This window comes from Pteropus vampyrus, unplaced genomic scaffold (assembly GCF_000151845.1).
Source record: "Pteropus vampyrus isolate Shadow unplaced genomic scaffold, Pvam_2.0 Scaffold89, whole genome shotgun sequence".
Classification (NCBI taxonomy): Eukaryota; Metazoa; Chordata; class Mammalia; order Chiroptera; family Pteropodidae; genus Pteropus; species Pteropus vampyrus.
This window is the reverse complement of record NW_011888870.1, coordinates 1,362,117-1,379,316: the sequence shown is the minus strand read 5'-3', so window position 1 is coordinate 1,379,316 and position 17,200 is coordinate 1,362,117. Positions and strand designations below refer to the sequence as shown.

Genomic DNA, 17,200 nt, shown 5'->3' with positions numbered 1-17,200 from the left:
GGTCACCTCTTTCACTTATAGGATTTTATGCTAAGGAGATAATTAAACAAGTGCACAAAGACACAGGTGTTTATCTTTGTTTACAGTAGTAAAATAATGGAGGGAAACACATAATTTATTAAATAGAAGGCCCGTCGCCAAAGTGTTACTAGTGCTTACCTTTGGGCAGAAGGATTTGCAGTGATTTTTTTTTTTCTTGTATTTTACTGCTTAAGTTTGTTTTAAAAGAAGTACAGTTTATATTTTTCCTAACTAGTCAACCACAGATTTGGAGTAGAAAGGTCAGTCCACTAGAAGTCAAAAGTCTTACATTGTATGTTCTAGTAAATACATGCTACCAACTCGGTGTACGACCTCAGGGAGAAGGGGATCGGGGCCTCAGCACTGTGTTCTCTTCTCTAAAACATGGTGGGAGTGGAGTAGGTCCAGGGTTTAAGCTGAGCCCCCAAGAAGTCCCAGGAGTCTAGAGGAGACTATCATCCCCATAAAACTAGAGCTGGTGCTCCAGCTCTAAAACATACAAAATAAAAACAGAAATACGAAAATCATTAAAAAGAAAATGTTAGGGACATTAAATACAATCCTATTAGAAATTCTTAAACTTTTACTAATTTCTAAGTAGTCAAAATTAAAAAAGTTTTGCCTCCTAGAGAGACTGCTTCTATGTGATGAAGGTACAGATGATGCAAGCTGACTTTAAAATCATATTAGTTGGTTCTTCAAAAACAATTTTTTTCTCAACAAATATTCATATGCATTAATAGTTCTGATAAATCATACTATATAATAGCTATAATTTATGACTAGACAGATGGATAGATAAAAAGATAAACTATAGCACAGCTAGAGCCCCATAGCTAAAATAACAAAACAACTTCAAGAAAAGCCAATTATAGAACGATAATCATATTTTACTACATGCCATATATTAGCACAAAACTATACTATAGAATTCAAAAGTAGAATATTAAGTTTTTCCAACTCATTTTTTTAAATGGATTTTATTTTTTCAGAGCAGTTATAGGTTCTTAGGAAAATCGCGTGGGAAAGTATGGCGTTTCCACAAAGCCCCCTGCCCCACATACACACAGCCTCCCCCACTATTGCAACCCCACCGGAGTGGTACGTTTACTACAACTGATGAATGTGCACAGACACATCGTTATTCCCCAGCGTTCATAATTTACATTACAGCTCACTCTTGGTGTTGTACATTCTATAGGTTTTGACAAATGTATAACGACATATATCCACCATTATAGTATCACACAGAATAATCCCTAAAAATCCTCTCTGCTCAGTCTATTCATCCCTCCTTCCCCAACCGTCTTCCCAAACCCCCCCAGCAACAAATCTTTTTACTGTCTGCATTATGAACAAAGCTGCCATAAACATCCATATGTAGGTTTTTTATGAACGTAAGTTTTCAACTCCTTTGGGTAAATACCAAGGAGCATGTACCATATGCTACATACGTATCATATGGTAAGTTTATTTAGTTTTGTAAGAAATAATCAAACTGTCTTGCAACCTAGCTATACCATTTTGCATTTCTACCGTTAAAAATGAAAATTCCTGTTACTCCACATCCTTGCCAGTATTTGGTATTGTCAGTGTTTTGGGTTTTGCCAACCCATTTTTTAAACAAATAAAAAATGTTTCACTTAACCAAAAATATTCTAATGCACAATATTCTAAGTAATAGAGAATTACATTGAGGTCATTATACTATGGGTTATCTTCAAGAAGTGACACCCTGACTCACTAGCTTGTGCCCTGCTGGGTATACATCTTTTTTGGGATCTTTTTCCTGAATATTTTCATCTGCTGCTTCTCCTTCATGATCACCAGCACCATGAGCTTCCAGACGTCTGTCATGACGATAATTTCCAATAAGTACCCCTATGAGGTACCATACTGATCTCAGGACTTACTGAAAAAAGTGCCCCATTCGTAATCTGTGGCAAGGGCAGCTTCAGTCGCAGGCCTCAGGGCTCTGACTCAGGGGTCTCCAAAGAACAGAAGTACTCAAACAGAGTTGTTGGAAAAGTCCTATTCAGAATTCAAACATGTCCACAGTCCTTGCATTACAGCTGCTTCTGAACACTTTTCAGAGGGGTATCCTTTCCTTTGACTTGATGTACTGAGCCTACAATTTCTCATCTATCTGAAAAAAAGGAAGTAAAAGTACCTGCTCTGACCTAAGTTTATATGCCAATACCTCCACTGAGTTTAAAATGAAGCCTTCTGTAACCTCGTAAGCTTGATTTAAAAATACCTGGCACTATATGGGCTATGTTACATCACGGACTAATGTTACATCTGAAAACTTTATTATGACATCTTTCGGGACAGACAACATGTTTCCAAATCGTATTTCTGAGCAATTTAACGTTTTTTAGAGTCAAGCAAAAAGGTAAACTTCCCTGCCACTTGCTAGGGAGGCGCTGTACCTGGTGCTGTCACTCAGAGACAGTCTGGGAGTCAGGAACCAGGCAAGGAGCTGGCCAAGATCCCAGCCCAGGATCATGAGTCCCTAGTGAAGTGGGAGAAGGGACCCCATACCTGGGTCCTCTGTGAAGCTGCTGTAAGGGTGCAACATATCAACTAAAGTGCAAAACAGAACAAAGGACTCGGCAGGTGGCAGAATCCACATTCCACATTTCCTACAACAATCAAGTCATCTCCAGCTACTTAAAAAAAAATGTATACTTCCATTGGAGCAGTATTTCAACCTTGACCACACGTTAGAACTACCTGGATAACTTCTGATTTAATTAGTCTGGAGTATAACTTGGGCATCCATAATTTTAAAAAGGAAATATATGATAGAAGCCAATGCATTTTCTTTAGAGATCCTTAATTTCCTTATAGAATCTGGCTTCTATCTGGGCACATTCTGACCTAAGGACTTTGATAGCACTGACTCAGTGTTTATAGTGCTGCCCGCAGTGTATTACCAGTCACTAACTTCATCAATAAAGTCAACGAGACCAATGGCAAGCACCAAATCCTCAATTACAAACTGCAAACTACCAAAGGCAAAATAGAGCCAGCCAAAGACATCCTCTGCTTCTTGGTACCATAACTTGCTTCCTCATGACCACACTCTGACCTGCATCACCATCTCCTACTTTATCATCACGATCCTTTTGACAGGCCTCCTCAAAATTGTCAGCATCAACAGCCTTACAGTGGCATCTGTATACTTCCCTCCACAATGCCACCTGCCCCCACCATCATTCTCAACACTTCCTCTGCTCTTCTCTACCCATCCTTCATGCCCTTCACATGTGCCTGGTTTCCTTAGATACAACCACTTCTTTGTCATCTACATCAGATATAATGAAGGAACTCCTAATACTGCAACCAATAGTTAAGATGTGGTATGGGACAGAAGCAGCAACATCAAAGGTGAAGACAGCAACATGCAATGTCTGAGGCAATGTGCTGGGGCGGGGAGGCAGCTACCACTGGTGGATACAATGAGCAAGGTGGGGGAGACAGCTGTGGCCACAAGGATAACAGGCCTTGAAGTAACTGAGTGGGTGAGCAACTAGAGCTGAGAAGGGGGAAAAGCTGGTGCAAATATAAGACCCAGCCACAGAGGTGGCAGGAGCTGAAAAGGCACTCAAGATGGAGGAAATGAAAGGCTAAGCTGGTGACCCTCACAGGGTAACTTTTATAAGGACTAAATGGGTTACTATATATAAAGTATATATAAAGCACTTAGAAATAGTGCCTGGCACATAGTAATGTTATGTGCTTGCAATTATTAGAGTTAGATGCACAAGTAACTAACTATGAAAGCAACGAGATAAATAGTGTAACAGGTGTGTATACTGCTTCTCCTTAAGGCAGGGACCATGTCACCTGCATCTCTGAATCCATGTATCTAGCTAGCTCAGCTCACTCAACAATGGCTGAATGTACATCACAACTTTGTTTCTATGATCTTTTCAGACTCAATATAATAAACAGTAATGAACCTTCAGTGAAAGAAAGCTAGGATCTTAGAAGATGCCATATTATAGCATCTGTTCATTCCACATCCTATTACTTTTCAGAAATGTCAGAAGCAGCCAAGAGCTAATTAGGGTGTGCAGGGAAGTGGAAAGCCAAGAGCAACAAACCTAGTCTATGATGTAACATTAGCCCATACACTGCCAGGTATTTTAAAATCATGCTTTAAAATGAATGACTCATTTAAATATCTCTTTTATATGTGGGTCTGCTTTTAGAAATAAGTTCCTAAACCTTCAGCCTTCATCATAAACAAGACTTTTCATTGCTTAGAAGTACATAAAAAGCATACCCTATTTACCTCACTGAGTGGCTAGGAGAATTTAACATGACAATATGTGTGAAAGTACACTGCACAGCATCTGGTACATTGTAGAAGCTCAGGAAATATGATTTGAATCTGCATCTGAAGCACGAGCTGGGATTCCTACACGCCTTGTTACAAGAATAGAAGGGACTGGTTTACTCCAATTTCAGCATCTGAACACATGCACAGATACCAAGCTGCTCTTCCAGCATCAATAGCTTTAGAGGTGGTGGTTTGCTTCTCTGTCCTACTGCTGAGGGTGTTACATACATCAGTGGTTAATTCTCACAATAACCCTTCAAGGGAGGTTTCACTATTCCCATCAGATAAAGGAACAGGAGTTAAATACTTGCCCAAGTCAACTGGATCTGGACCATGACCCATGGTCTACCTAATTCCCAAGTTCATGCTCTATTACACCATATTATCTAAGGGACCTAATAGAGGATCTCTTAAGGCGTTCTAAGACGAACAGCCTCAAAACAAGTGGGTACCAGTTTCCAGCTGGGATCTGCAACTTCAAACAACTGAAGCTCCCTAAACCTCTATTTCTTCATATATAATAAAAAGAAATAGAAGTTCTCTTCCATCTCTAAATTTGATGATTCTATCACGTTTCCCTTTCTTTACTTTCTATTTTTCCTATTCCTCCTTCTTCTCCTCCCTCCTGATAATAGCCCAAAATGTGTTGCATGCATCTATATTTTTAAAGAAAAAGGACCTAGAATTGCATGCACTTATAGCACTGATTTTCCAAAGAGAGATTAATCCTGGTATCTTATGTTTCAAGGGATCAACTTCTTCAGTCAGCTAAAAGGAAACGTGGTTCTCCTGGGTGGTCCACATAGAACAGCACTGGCTTACATGGCATAGAAATACAGAAATATACTTCTCAGAATTCAGGTTTGTGGCAACCCAAAAATACAACTAATCAGTTCTAGGGAGAAGGTATGGTTCCAGAAATTTTTCCCAAAAATTCAATTTATAAAACAAAATCATATATTACAAACGTTTCTCATTTCATAATTATATGATAAAAAGTAAAAGCTAACCTCTAAGGCAGTCAATAAAGGATTATATTAGAGATTAGAAAAACTAAATTAGGACTTCAATAGTAACCTATGACCACCAGCAGCACCACTATCACCATTACTACCCCTGGAATGGGAAATGCAAAAACTATAATTGTCTAACTTACTATCTAAAAAAAGTAGTAAATATATAGAAACAGTAACCAACTACCCAGGAATCCAAAGAATAAAATGGTTTTTAATTTTCAAATATACATCCTCCCACCCCAGTCATGATCATTTATTAATCCCTTACCTTCTCTTTTCTCCCAACTTGGGGTTGAGGTGGGAGAGGGCCTAAAACCCTTTCGAGATGTTCCATCTAATAATAGGCAAAATTATTACCTGTTTCCACACCTGGGTCTCCTGAGTATAGCACCTCGTTAGGTTCAATTATTCTCAAATTTTTCAGCTGAAAATCCCGGTGACTCGCCCTTAAGAGAAAGAAAGAAAGAAAGAAAAGGCTATTGCAGACTTTGACCAGAGTCAATGTGGCAAGGCTTAGTCAGAGGGGACATCTACTTGACTTTGCAATTTTCCTCTGTGCGTCGGAAGAACTCCTACCCTAGTATCAGTGATAAAATAAATAAAAGCCTCAGCTAAAACCTGCAGATAAAATAGCACCAAGGCAGGTAAATCTTCTCAGGCCTAACCTCTAGTTCATAAATTCTCTTCGGCTAAATCTAATTTCCTATTTAACTAGTATAAAAAGATTTTATTTGCAATGACTATATTTGTCACATGTACAAGTTCTATTTGTTTTTTGGGTTTTTTTTTTTTTAATTTCTTGTTCTTTCTTGTTCTTTCTTCATGGTGTCCTATTCTTTCACTATGGTTTCTAGTCCTTCTCTTAGTTTTAATTATTTGGGACCCTTATTTATAATTCGTTTCAGACTTTCCACTAGAAGGTCTAAGATAAAAATCCTCAAGTTTGCTGGGTCTGCTGGCTCCCTCTTGGTAGGTCATTCTTTTCATGCTTTGTAATCTTTTAGTAAGGGCTTAACTTCAGTAGAAACTATTTTATCTATGAGAATGAGACATGCCCTAAATTGTACAAACACTACTGTCACTGTCATTTGCTTCTGAAACTAATTTTCATTTTAAGTTTTTTGCTAGATATACACACAAGTCTCCTGTCCTCTTATGTGGATAGTCTAACACCCTAGACCCCTTGTATGAAGGTGTATAGCATCTGATAACCTCCCCAAGGCTCAGCTTACCAGCTAAGTTCCCCCAAATTCAGGCCTTAAGTTCCACTAAATTTCTGGCACCTGATGATTTCTCTTTCTCTTAAGTCCACCGGTCAAGAAATATTTATTGAGAATCTTCTATAATCCAGGCCTATTATAAACACAACAATGACTAGAACAGGCAACATCTCTGACCTCAGGAGGTTTATGGGGGGTAGGGGTTGGTGGGGGGTGAGGGGAGGATAGGAAACACAACAGACACAAAACAAGAATACAGTATGTCAGATAGTGAGTATGTATTCTATATTAGAAAAAATAAATAAAGCAGGGCCAGGGGAAGAGATTGTCAGCGAGTAAAGGGGAAAGGATATTTGATATGGGGTTGCCTGGTAAGCCTCTTTGCTAACAGATGACATTTTAGCAGAGACTTAAAAAAAAAGCAAGGGATCAAGGTATGTGGATGTCTAGGAGAACATTCCAGGAAAGGAGAACAGCAAATGCAAAGGCCCTAAGGCAAGAGTATGGCTGTTACACCAGAGGGAGAGCAAAGAGGGCAGTGTGGTATGGCTGTGTGTGTTGGGAGATAGAGAAGTAAATGGTTAGGAGACAAGATCAGAGAGGCAACAAAGAGCCTGTCATAGGCGATACAACAGGTTGTAGATGTTATTTGGCTATGAACATAAAGGTAATTTTATTATAATTTTACATTTTTATGTTAGTAAAGGGAGAGGGCTCCACAGCAGCTCAGTCCCACACAGACAGAACCAGAAGACCAGAAATTTTTACCATTCACTCTCGACCTGCTCTCAGATGGCTGGTACTTTAATTTCATTGGACATAATGATGTTCTTTACTGAGGGAACCATATAATCTTTCATTAAAAAGTAAGACACCTCAATATTTCTTATAAATATAAATGTAAATATCCTCAATGAAATACTGGAGAACTGAATCCACTAAAATATCAAAAGGATCAGACACCACCACCAAGTGGAATTTATTCCACATGTTTGGCTCGACATACAAAAATTAATGTAATATTTCAATGTTACATTATCAATAGAATAAATAAAATAAAATAAATTAATGTAACAATATCAATAGAATAAAAAACAAAAACTACAATAACCTCAAAAGACAGAAAAAGCATTTGACAATATCCGACACCCCTTCATGATAAAAGTACTCAATAAACTAGAAGAGAAACTCTTCAAACTGATCAATAATATTACAAAACCCACAGCTAACAGCATCTTTAATGTTAAAAGGCTGAATGTTTTCCAAGATCAGGAAAAAGACAAAAATGTCCAATCTTGGCACTTCTAGTCAACGTTGCATTAGAAGTTCCATCCAGGGCAATTAGGCAAGAAATTAAAATAAAAGGCACCCATATTAGAAAAGAAATAAAACTATTTGTATTTGAAAATGGCATTATCTAGAATTTAGAAAATCCTAAAGAATCCACAAAAAAATCAGAGCAATAAGCTCATTGAAAATGGAGGATACAAAACCAATACACAAAAATCAACTGTATTTCTATATACTTGCAATGAACATTCGAAAAATGAAATTAAGAAAGGTTCATTTACAGTAAAATCAAAACAATAAATAGCTAGGAATAAATTTAGCAAAAGAGGTGCAAAACTTATACTCTGAAAACTACAAAATATTGTTAAAAGAAATTAAAGAAGACCTAAATAAATAAAAAGACATTCCACATTCACAGACCGGAAGAATATACTGTAAAAATGGCAATACTCCCCAAAATAATCCATAGTCAATGCAATACCAATCAATTCCAGCTAGCTTCTATGCAGAAATTGACAAGCGGATCCTAAAATTCATATGAAAATTCAAGAAATCCAGAATAGTCAAAACAATCTTGAAAAAGAACAAAGTTGGAAGTCATTCTTTCTGATTTCAAAACTAATAAAAAACTACAGTAATCAAGACAGGGTGGTACTGACATAAGGACATTTATAGATCAATGAAATAGAATTGAGAGTTAAGAAATAAAACCTCAGATTATTGTCAATTAACTTTTTGACAAAAATGCCAAAACCATTCAATGAAGAAAAATAGTCTCTTCAACAAAAAATGCTGGGAAAACTGGATATCCACACACAAAAAAAATGAAGTTGAACCTCTACCCTCATACCACACACAAAAATTAACTCAAAATGGATCACAGACATGTTTTTTTTAGAAGAAAACATAGGCATAAATCTGCCTGACCTTGGATTAGGCAATGATTTCTTAGAAACGACATCAAAAGCACAAGCAACAAAAGAAAAGAGATATACTAGACATAAATAAAAGACTTTGGTGCTTCAAAGGATACTATCAAGAAAGTGAAAAAGATACTCCATAAAATGAGAAAAAATATTTTCAACTGGTAAGAGTTTATTATCTGGTAAGAGTCCAGTATCCAGAGTATATAGAGAACTATTACAATTCAACAATAAAAAGGCAAATACCCAATTTTGAAATGGTCAAAGATTCTATATAGACATTTCTCCTAAGAAAATATACAAACAGCCAATAGGTACATGAAAAGATTTTCAACACCATTATTCATTTGAGAAATGCAAACCAAAACCACAATGAGATACCACTAGGAAGATTATAATCAAAGGAAAAAAAAAAAAGACAATAACAAGTATAGGCAAGGATGTGGAAAAAAGAGAACCCTCGGACTTCGCTGGTGGGAATATAAAATGGTGTAGTGGCTTTAGGAAACAGCCCAGAGTGCCTCACAAAGTGAAATATAGAGTCACCCTATGACTCTTAGGTGTGGAAAATTAAAAACAAATCTACATAAAAACTTGTGCACAAATGTTCATAACAACATTGTTCATAATATCCAAAACAGAGATCAAACAACTTGCTCAAGGCCTCACAGCTATTTGGTGACAGAGCTAGTCTAGCACTAGACTCCAGGACTCCCAACTTCCAGCTCAGTGCTCTTTCCCTTCCCAGGACTTCTGCCTACATCTTCTCAACATCATGAGCCATGAGGTAGGTAAGGGGAAAGAAGAGTGCAGAGAACTTCCTGTTTGATCTTTGCATAAGATGGTTATGGCACATTTTTCTCCCTCTCTCTCTTTTTAAAGAAACCCTCTCTCTCTTTTTAACCATTCCCCTTCCCTGAGCTCATGATGAGAATCATACATGCCAACCACTCACGATGGGGTAAAACAAGGACCAGGATGCTCAATCACACCTAATAAGGTGAGACAAGGTTAGAATGGAACAAGTTCTAGAATGCGGAACTGGGTGATATTGTCTTTGCCTACCCAGAATCTACCCCTCCTTCTTTTGAACACAGCATCTTGGTTTTCCTTTTGAGAATGTCTCTTCTCCACTTTCAGTCCACAGAGTTGGAATGAGTCTCACCTACTCACCCACCAAGTTCTGGGACCCTGGCCTGGTCAATCTATCCCTCTAGACACAATGACTGGTTCAGGTATGAGGACCGAATCAGCCAAGCGAGAATCAGATCTGAGATTTCTGCTCCAACCATTAAGAGGACTCTATTTTTGCTGGGGCTGTCAGCCTAAAACTGTCATAACTTGCCATAAGGCAAGTCTGCCTATCAATAAAGCCAACACTGAAGAAATCAGAGCCAAGAGATACAAAAGAAAAGCAAGTCTGATGCTAGTGTTGGTCTCCTGGACTCAGGTGCACTAAAAGCCAGCTCAACTCCTTTTTACCTAAGTCAATTTGAGTGCAGTTTCCATCACCTAAACTGAGTCATTTTCACTGTGAATGGCACTCAAATCTGCCACCAGGGGAGGTACCTCGAGCAAACAGCCTGCCTTCTCTCAGACTCTCAGTGGCCTGCACCATAAGGTAAAGAAGCTCTATCAGCTGATGTTGCATGATCCTTCTGCTCCTAAAATGTTGTAATTCTATGAACCCAGCAAAGACCATCTTGGTCCTCAAAGGCTCTTTCTTCACCTAGGGCCTAACTCATCATTATTCGCATGCCTGGCCCCATTTCCAGCATTTAACATACAGGCAGCTCCTTCCACGTGCAAGTCTGCCACACCTCACCACACCCTTCCATAATGCAGGCATGGTTCCTTCTCATCCCTAACATGCTGTAGCAAGGCCAAGTCCAGGTCAAGGTCGACTTGGGATCTGTCCACTCACAAACACAAGTACAAGCCATGGTCTGTGTTCAGCAAGTGAGCCTGGCCATGCAGCAAAACTTGTGCATTCAAGTTTCAGCCAGTTGGAGGATGCCTGACCCCATGTGGATCTCCAGGGAGTTTGGCCTTTGTGAACTCTGAACTTATCTCTGCCTCCCACTTTGTTAGCTGCTCTGATAAGTATACCCTGGCTGTGGGGGAAGAATAGGCTGAAATGTATTTAACGTCAAACTGAAGGATTATCTTTCTCATCTCCCTGCATCCTGGGAGAAAAGAGGACAGGTTACTGGTGAGATTTTCCTGGTGATCGTGCCAAAGTGTTCCCTTTCAAGCCTTCTAAAACCATGTGGGCAGAGAGGGGCCCGCGGTTGCCTATCTTTGTGATGGTGACAGATCTGTAAAGCGAAATGCAGGTGGTCAGTATTTCTAGGGTTGGAATATGAGGATTAGACTCGCAGAGTAGGGAGTGGAGGGCAGGAACTCGCCTACCTCCCTGGACCCTGGGAGGAGCGAGGAGGAGTCAACTTCCTGCAACAGCGGGGCCTTCCTGCTGGGTCGGGGGCTGCGATGGCCACCGCCCCCTCGGGCCGAAAGCGGTAACTCCACGAACACACTCATCCGGGCACCCGGCTGGGGCTCGGGATGCCTGGGGGTGGCCATGGCCCCGCGAGAAACAAACCGGAACTTGCCCGGCTGCATGACTCCCTCCCCCTACTCTCACTCGGTGGTGCTCCGACGAGCCCCGGCCCTCGCCCGGCTGCGGTGGGCTGCGCGCCGCTCCTCACAGGCTTGTCTCTGCCCTCTGGAGGGCCACACACGCGCCCGGACCGGGGGGCCGTGCGCTGCTCGGACGCCGGCTCCCCAGCAGAGTCCCCTCACCTTACTCGCGGTGCCTTTCTGGAGGCTGCCATTCGGCGGTGACGTGCCCCAACCCACGTAAGGGGAGCGCAGACCAGCTGATCACCCGCGGAAGGACTGGAGGGTGGGAGGCCGGAGGGCGCGCAAGCAGCAGGCGCGCGCACTTCCGGGCCACGCCCCCTTCTATGGCGTGCGCGGGCACGGTGGCCCCGCCTACCCTCAGGCCCCGCCCACCCGCCCGGGTATCGCGCGGCGCGGTCCTGGAGGCTGTTTCCCGCCTGCGTTTCAGTCTAGTGGGCATTGCTTCCTTCCATGCTGGGAGTTTGAGGTTGGCCGCCGTATCGCGGTGCGGCTTCTCTGTTTGTTTTTCTCACCATCCCCCAAAGAGGAAAAAGAAGGGCTTTGCCGCCCGCCTGCGGTGTTACGGCCTTTAGGAGGGCGGAGAGGAGAAGCACGTGGCCTGGAAATATACCTCAATCGGGTCTCACTTCCTGAGGCTTTAGAGATGTCCCCAAAAATCACTTCTCCAGACAGCTTTAAAATACAGCTTCCCACTCCACTTAAGCACCTCAAACCTAATATATCCGAATGGCTTTCCTGGCCCAACGCACCGAAACAAAAATGTTCACCAGTCTTCACCATCTCCATCAGTGGTTACTCCATCCTTTCAGATGCTCAGGCCAAAAATCATAGAGTCATCCCTGCCCCCTCATTCACTCCCCACATCCAGTCTGTCGGAAAATCGAATCTGCAAATAGATTCCTAATCCGACCACTTCTTACCACCCCAGCTGTACCCTCTTTGGTCTGTGTCACTACTGCGTCGCCCATGTGATTGACTACACTGGCCTCCCTGGCGCCACCAGGCACCTGCACAGTCTAGTAAACACAGCAGCCAGGTAAATCCTTTGACGTATGAGATCTTGTCCCTATTCTAAGCACTTGCCGATAGTTCCTTATTTCATTCAAAATAAAAGCTCTACTTGATCTGCCTCTAACCTCATTTTCTTTCGTTCTCCCCTTGCTCACTCTGCTCCAGCTAAACTGGCCTCCTTGCTATCCTTGAAGAAGCTGGGTACACTCATGCCACAGGGCCTTTGGACTTGCTCTTTCCCCAAATATCCCAGCTCCTTCCTCACCTTTCCCTCACTGCTTTCAAGTTTTCACTCAAGGATCACCTCAATGAGACCTACCCTGAGCATCCTATTTAAAACTGTAACTGCCCCCAACATTCCTAACCTTTACTCTGCTCTAGTTTTTTCATAGTACTTATCACCTGTTAACATGATAAAATTTACTTATATATATTGTATTCTGCCCCCTACACACACACACACACACACACACACACACACACACACACACACACACACACACACACACACACAATATAGCCATCAGTGCAGGAATTGTTCCTGTTTTGTTTAATGATGAACAATACCTATATGTAGTAAATTCTCATTTTTTATTTTCTGCATGAATGAATGTTCGCAGAATGTGAACATTCCTCAAGAGTAAGGACAGTGGCTCTCTTGTTCATTGTTATATCCCTGGTGCTTAGAAATGCTCCTAGCACAGAGTCAGCATTTAAGAAATATTTGCTAAATGAAAGTGATGACGTTTTTAAAGGTGACCTACACCTCCTGTTTTGACCTTGATGAAGCCCTAATACACCTGTAATCAAAGAGATTCTGCTGACGTCAAGAGCTAGAAGTTCCAGTTGTTATTTAATGAGCATTTGGATAAGCTAAAGTCAGCCCTGTAGAGAAAGTACAAAAGAACTAAAAGGTGTGGCGCCTTGGAAAGCAGCAGACATCTGTTCCATTTCCCCGAATTTATGGAGCCAAAAAGAGAGCTTGTAAATAAAACGAAGGGTTCCAGCCCACATCTGAGAGGTGTTGGGCAAGATCAAGTTGTGAGAGAAAAAAAAAGATGTCAGATAGATAGATAAGTGGGACCTAAGGGGAACAGGTATTTTGTAATCATGTTGCCTAGGAGAAGTCTGCTCAGAATTTATGGAATCTGGCTTTAGGGAAGAAAAAAAAGAAGTACTTTGTGTTCCCTGAAACAGATTTGTAGTCCCATTTGCAGGGTAACAAAGCACCCTCCCCCCTCTTAAACTTCTTCCGACAGAACCTCGGGAGAAGTTGAGCTGAATTATCACCAGAGGTGAGAACAGCGGGGATTCTGTCAGGCTCTGCTCACATGTTTGAAGAAGTATTACAGTCACACTGACTAACATTTGCTGAGTGCTATGTGCCTAGCACACAATGAGTGAAGGACTGTTATTTACTGGTTGAAGAGACGAGTTTGCAGAGGTTAAGTTGCTTACCCAAAGTCCGCAAGCTAGAAAGCAATGGGGTTGTGGTGTACATTGAGACAGCAGGATGGATTCCTAGCCCCAGAACAATAATCATTAAGTTATATGACTAGAAGTCATGTCATCCAAACTTACCCACACAGTGGAAGGAGCGAGGCAACTGGATTCATCATTCATCTTTCAAACTCAAACTGGATAGATTTTGAATGTAGCCAGAAATATTAAATGTCTAGAAACATGGATTGAATTACATCCTCTCAAAATTCATATGTTGAAGCCCAAACCCCTAGTACCTCAAAATGTGATCTTGTTTGGGTACAGGGTCGTTGTAGATGTAGTTTAAGATGAGGTCATACTAGAGTATGACCCTCATGCAATATGACTGGTGTCTTTATAAAAAGGAGAAATGTAGTCTACGGCTATGCCACCCTGAACAAGTCTGATCCCATCTGATCTCGGAAGCTAAGCGCAGTCGGGCCTTGTTAGTACTTGGATGGGAGACCACCTAGGAAGACCAGGTGCTGTAGGCGTAAAAAATAAAAAATTTAAAAAAATAAGGGATTGTAAGCTGACAAGGTCCTTGCAATCTGTGAGGTCAACCAAGGGTTGCCTCACCTGAAAAAATTTTGAAATAAAAAAATCAAAAATAAAATTGAAAATAAAAAAGGAAAATTTAGACACAGAGAGAACACCATGTGAAGATGAAAGCAAAACTTAGGGTGATATATCTATAAGCCAAGGAACACCGAAGGTTGCCACAAACCACCAGAAGTTAGGAGCGAGGCCTGGAACAGTTTTTTCTTCGTGTCACTCAGAAGGAACCAACCCTGTGGATGCCTTAATCTTCGACTTCCAGACTCCAGAACTGTAAGACAATAAATTTCTATTTAAGCCACCCAGTGTGTGGTATTTTGTTATAAAAGCTCTAGTAAACAATACAAAATGAATTCTGAATGTCCAAGAACATGAACTGTGGAACCGTTATTTTGGTCACACAACATTCATCCATTCTCCTTCAGGTTATCATCTTCCTGTTTCCTGCTGAGGACCCATCTTTTCCTTCTTCCCTTCCTTCTTCATTCTCATTCTGTGTTATCTTGGTGAAACAATTGGGTTCCAGGAGTCTATGGCTACCCCAGGCGTATGCCAGTGGGATAGGCTTAAAGATTGCTGTGGGACCAGTACAATGAAATTTTCATTGTGAGTACTGAAACAGAGCCTTGTTCTCCTCTTCCAGGCGAGAACCTGGATGCATATACTCTGAAACTGCTGCCTCCACATGCAACATGTGAGTGGCATCAGAGCAGCAGAAGGCAGAGCAAAGAGAGAGGAAAAGAAGCAAAAATCTCATAACATTATTTGAGTCCTGATTCCTGCCATGCTTGAAACTAGATCTCCCACTGGACTTTTCAAATGTCAGCCAAAAAATATCCTTTTGTGTTTAAGTCAGTTTGACATGGATATTCTGTTACTTGGAATCAAAAGACTTCTCACTGAATCACATTAAGTTATGTTCCATATGTACAACTGGATTTTACACATGAAGTAGATATAATTTTTAATACTGATAATTAGTTATAAGAAATGAAAAAAGTAAATTATAAAACAATGTCATATCTCATTTTTATAATATAATATCTATATTCTGATATAGATACATTTTTATATGGAATAAAAAGAAAATGATCCACAAAATATTAACAGTGCTTCTCTAGAGGTGGCAGAATTTGGAGTAATCTTAATTTTGCTATGCTTTTTTTTTTGAGATTTTTTTTAATTTAAAAAAAACAAACTACTAATATTTCTCTGACCCTTTCTTCTTCAAAGACAGAATGAAGGACCTGCTCCATCCTTTAAATCTGAGCACCACCAGCAATATTCCTCCAGTGTTCAACTTAATAACTGGTTGATGGCCTGACCATCAACTGGGAGTGGGGATGAGGGAAGGGGACAATATCCCTTTTGATAAACCCCCAGATAAAAGGACTTAAAAAATTAAAAATTCTTATAGGATATCAAACAAAATTACAACTTCGGAGGAGAGTTTTAACCTTTTCAAGCATTTCAATTTGTTCGAATAAAATTGATAGTTATAGGAACAGTGATGAGTGAGGCTCTCATAAATTGTTATAACATGGTCTTATTTTTTTATAAAGTTAGCTGAAAGATAGGCTTGTGGTTACACCTTAGAAAGGAATGGCAGAAGAAGAGCCAAATTTCAGGACGGTAGAGTCTGCCAGAACAATGTACTGTAAATTAAGGGTGGGAGAATACATTTGGCTCAGTTCAGAATCCACTCACCCTTTGTATTCAATGAAAAACTGAACTCAGACCTTTTGATATCTGAGTTCCATTTACTCTTGGCAAAGTTCACTTCTCTGGTTCAAATTAAAAAAAAAAAAAAAAATGGCCCAGAGGGTTTTTTGGACATCAAATGGTTCTTACACAAACTTATTGATGAGCTAAGTGTAAATGAATCAGAAACTTAAAGAGTAAGTAACTCTGAAACACACGGACCCTCCCACGCTGTAGCTGAAAAAGAAGCTCAAGGAAGCACTATGTTTGTTTATTCTTTTAAGGAGTATTACTTTTTACCATATTTTATCCCTTTCTCAAGAAGTCTTTGAGAGACCTTTGAAAAATGTGGGAAAGGAAAGGGAGTGTATCCAACTATTCCTGATGTTGACTCCCCACAATCCCTTCTTGGCTATGCCTTGAAAACTGAGCTTTGGATAGTGGCAGCATGGCCTAGTCGTTGAGGTCAAGAGACAAGTTCTGGCCTGTCCCTGCCACTAAATAGGCGCGTGACTTTGGAACCAGCAGATCACCCTCTTCTCTGATTTCTAAAGAATTCAGGTTTGACCAGCAGCTTCTGAGTTTGCTATGCATTTAATCAAGTCCTGATCAAAAGACTTGGAAGTTGGCAGCCTGGCAGGTATGTTTTATGTGACCCTCACTGTATTCTTTTAATTTTTTTGTAATAGCTTTATTGAGATATAATTCATACACCATACAATTCATCCACTTAAAGTATACAATTCAATGTTCTTTTAAGGGTTCCAATTTCTCCATATCCTCACAAAACTTATTATCTTTCTTTTTTATTCTAGCTATCTTAGCGAGTATGAAATGCTATGTCACTATAGTTTTGATTTGCATTTCCCTTATAGCTAATGACATTGCGCTTCTTTTCATGTGCTTATTGGCCATTTGTATATCTTCATTGGAGAAATGGCTATTCAGAGCTTTCGTCCATTTTAAAATTTTTTATTATTGAGT

At 40.4% G+C, this 17,200-nt stretch overlaps 1 protein-coding gene and 1 pseudogene across 5 annotated transcripts in view; one reads left to right on the top strand and one right to left on the bottom strand.

Annotated features, from left to right (window-relative positions):
• XPNPEP1 (X-prolyl aminopeptidase 1) overlaps positions 1-11,774 on the bottom strand; it is a 47,134-nt gene extending 35,360 nt beyond the window's left edge. For 3 of the 5 annotated variants that reach the window (XM_011363766.2, XM_011363767.1, XM_023532734.1), the window contains exons 1-2: positions 11,624-11,774; positions 5,746-5,834 (exon numbers count right to left, since the gene is read on the bottom strand). In XM_011363766.2, coding sequence (XP_011362068.1) covers positions 5,746-5,834; positions 11,624-11,655 — 121 coding nt within the window. In that variant the 5' untranslated portion in view covers positions 11,656-11,774. Of the gene's footprint in view, positions 1-5,745; positions 5,835-11,623 lie in introns of those variants that run through there. The other 2 variants (XM_011363768.2, XM_023532735.1) reach the window with 1 other exon arrangement.
• A 2,558-nt stretch (positions 11,775-14,332) lies between these two features.
• On the top strand, positions 14,333-14,451 carry LOC111742249 (annotated as a pseudogene).
• Positions 14,452-17,200: the final 2,749 nt, after the last annotated feature.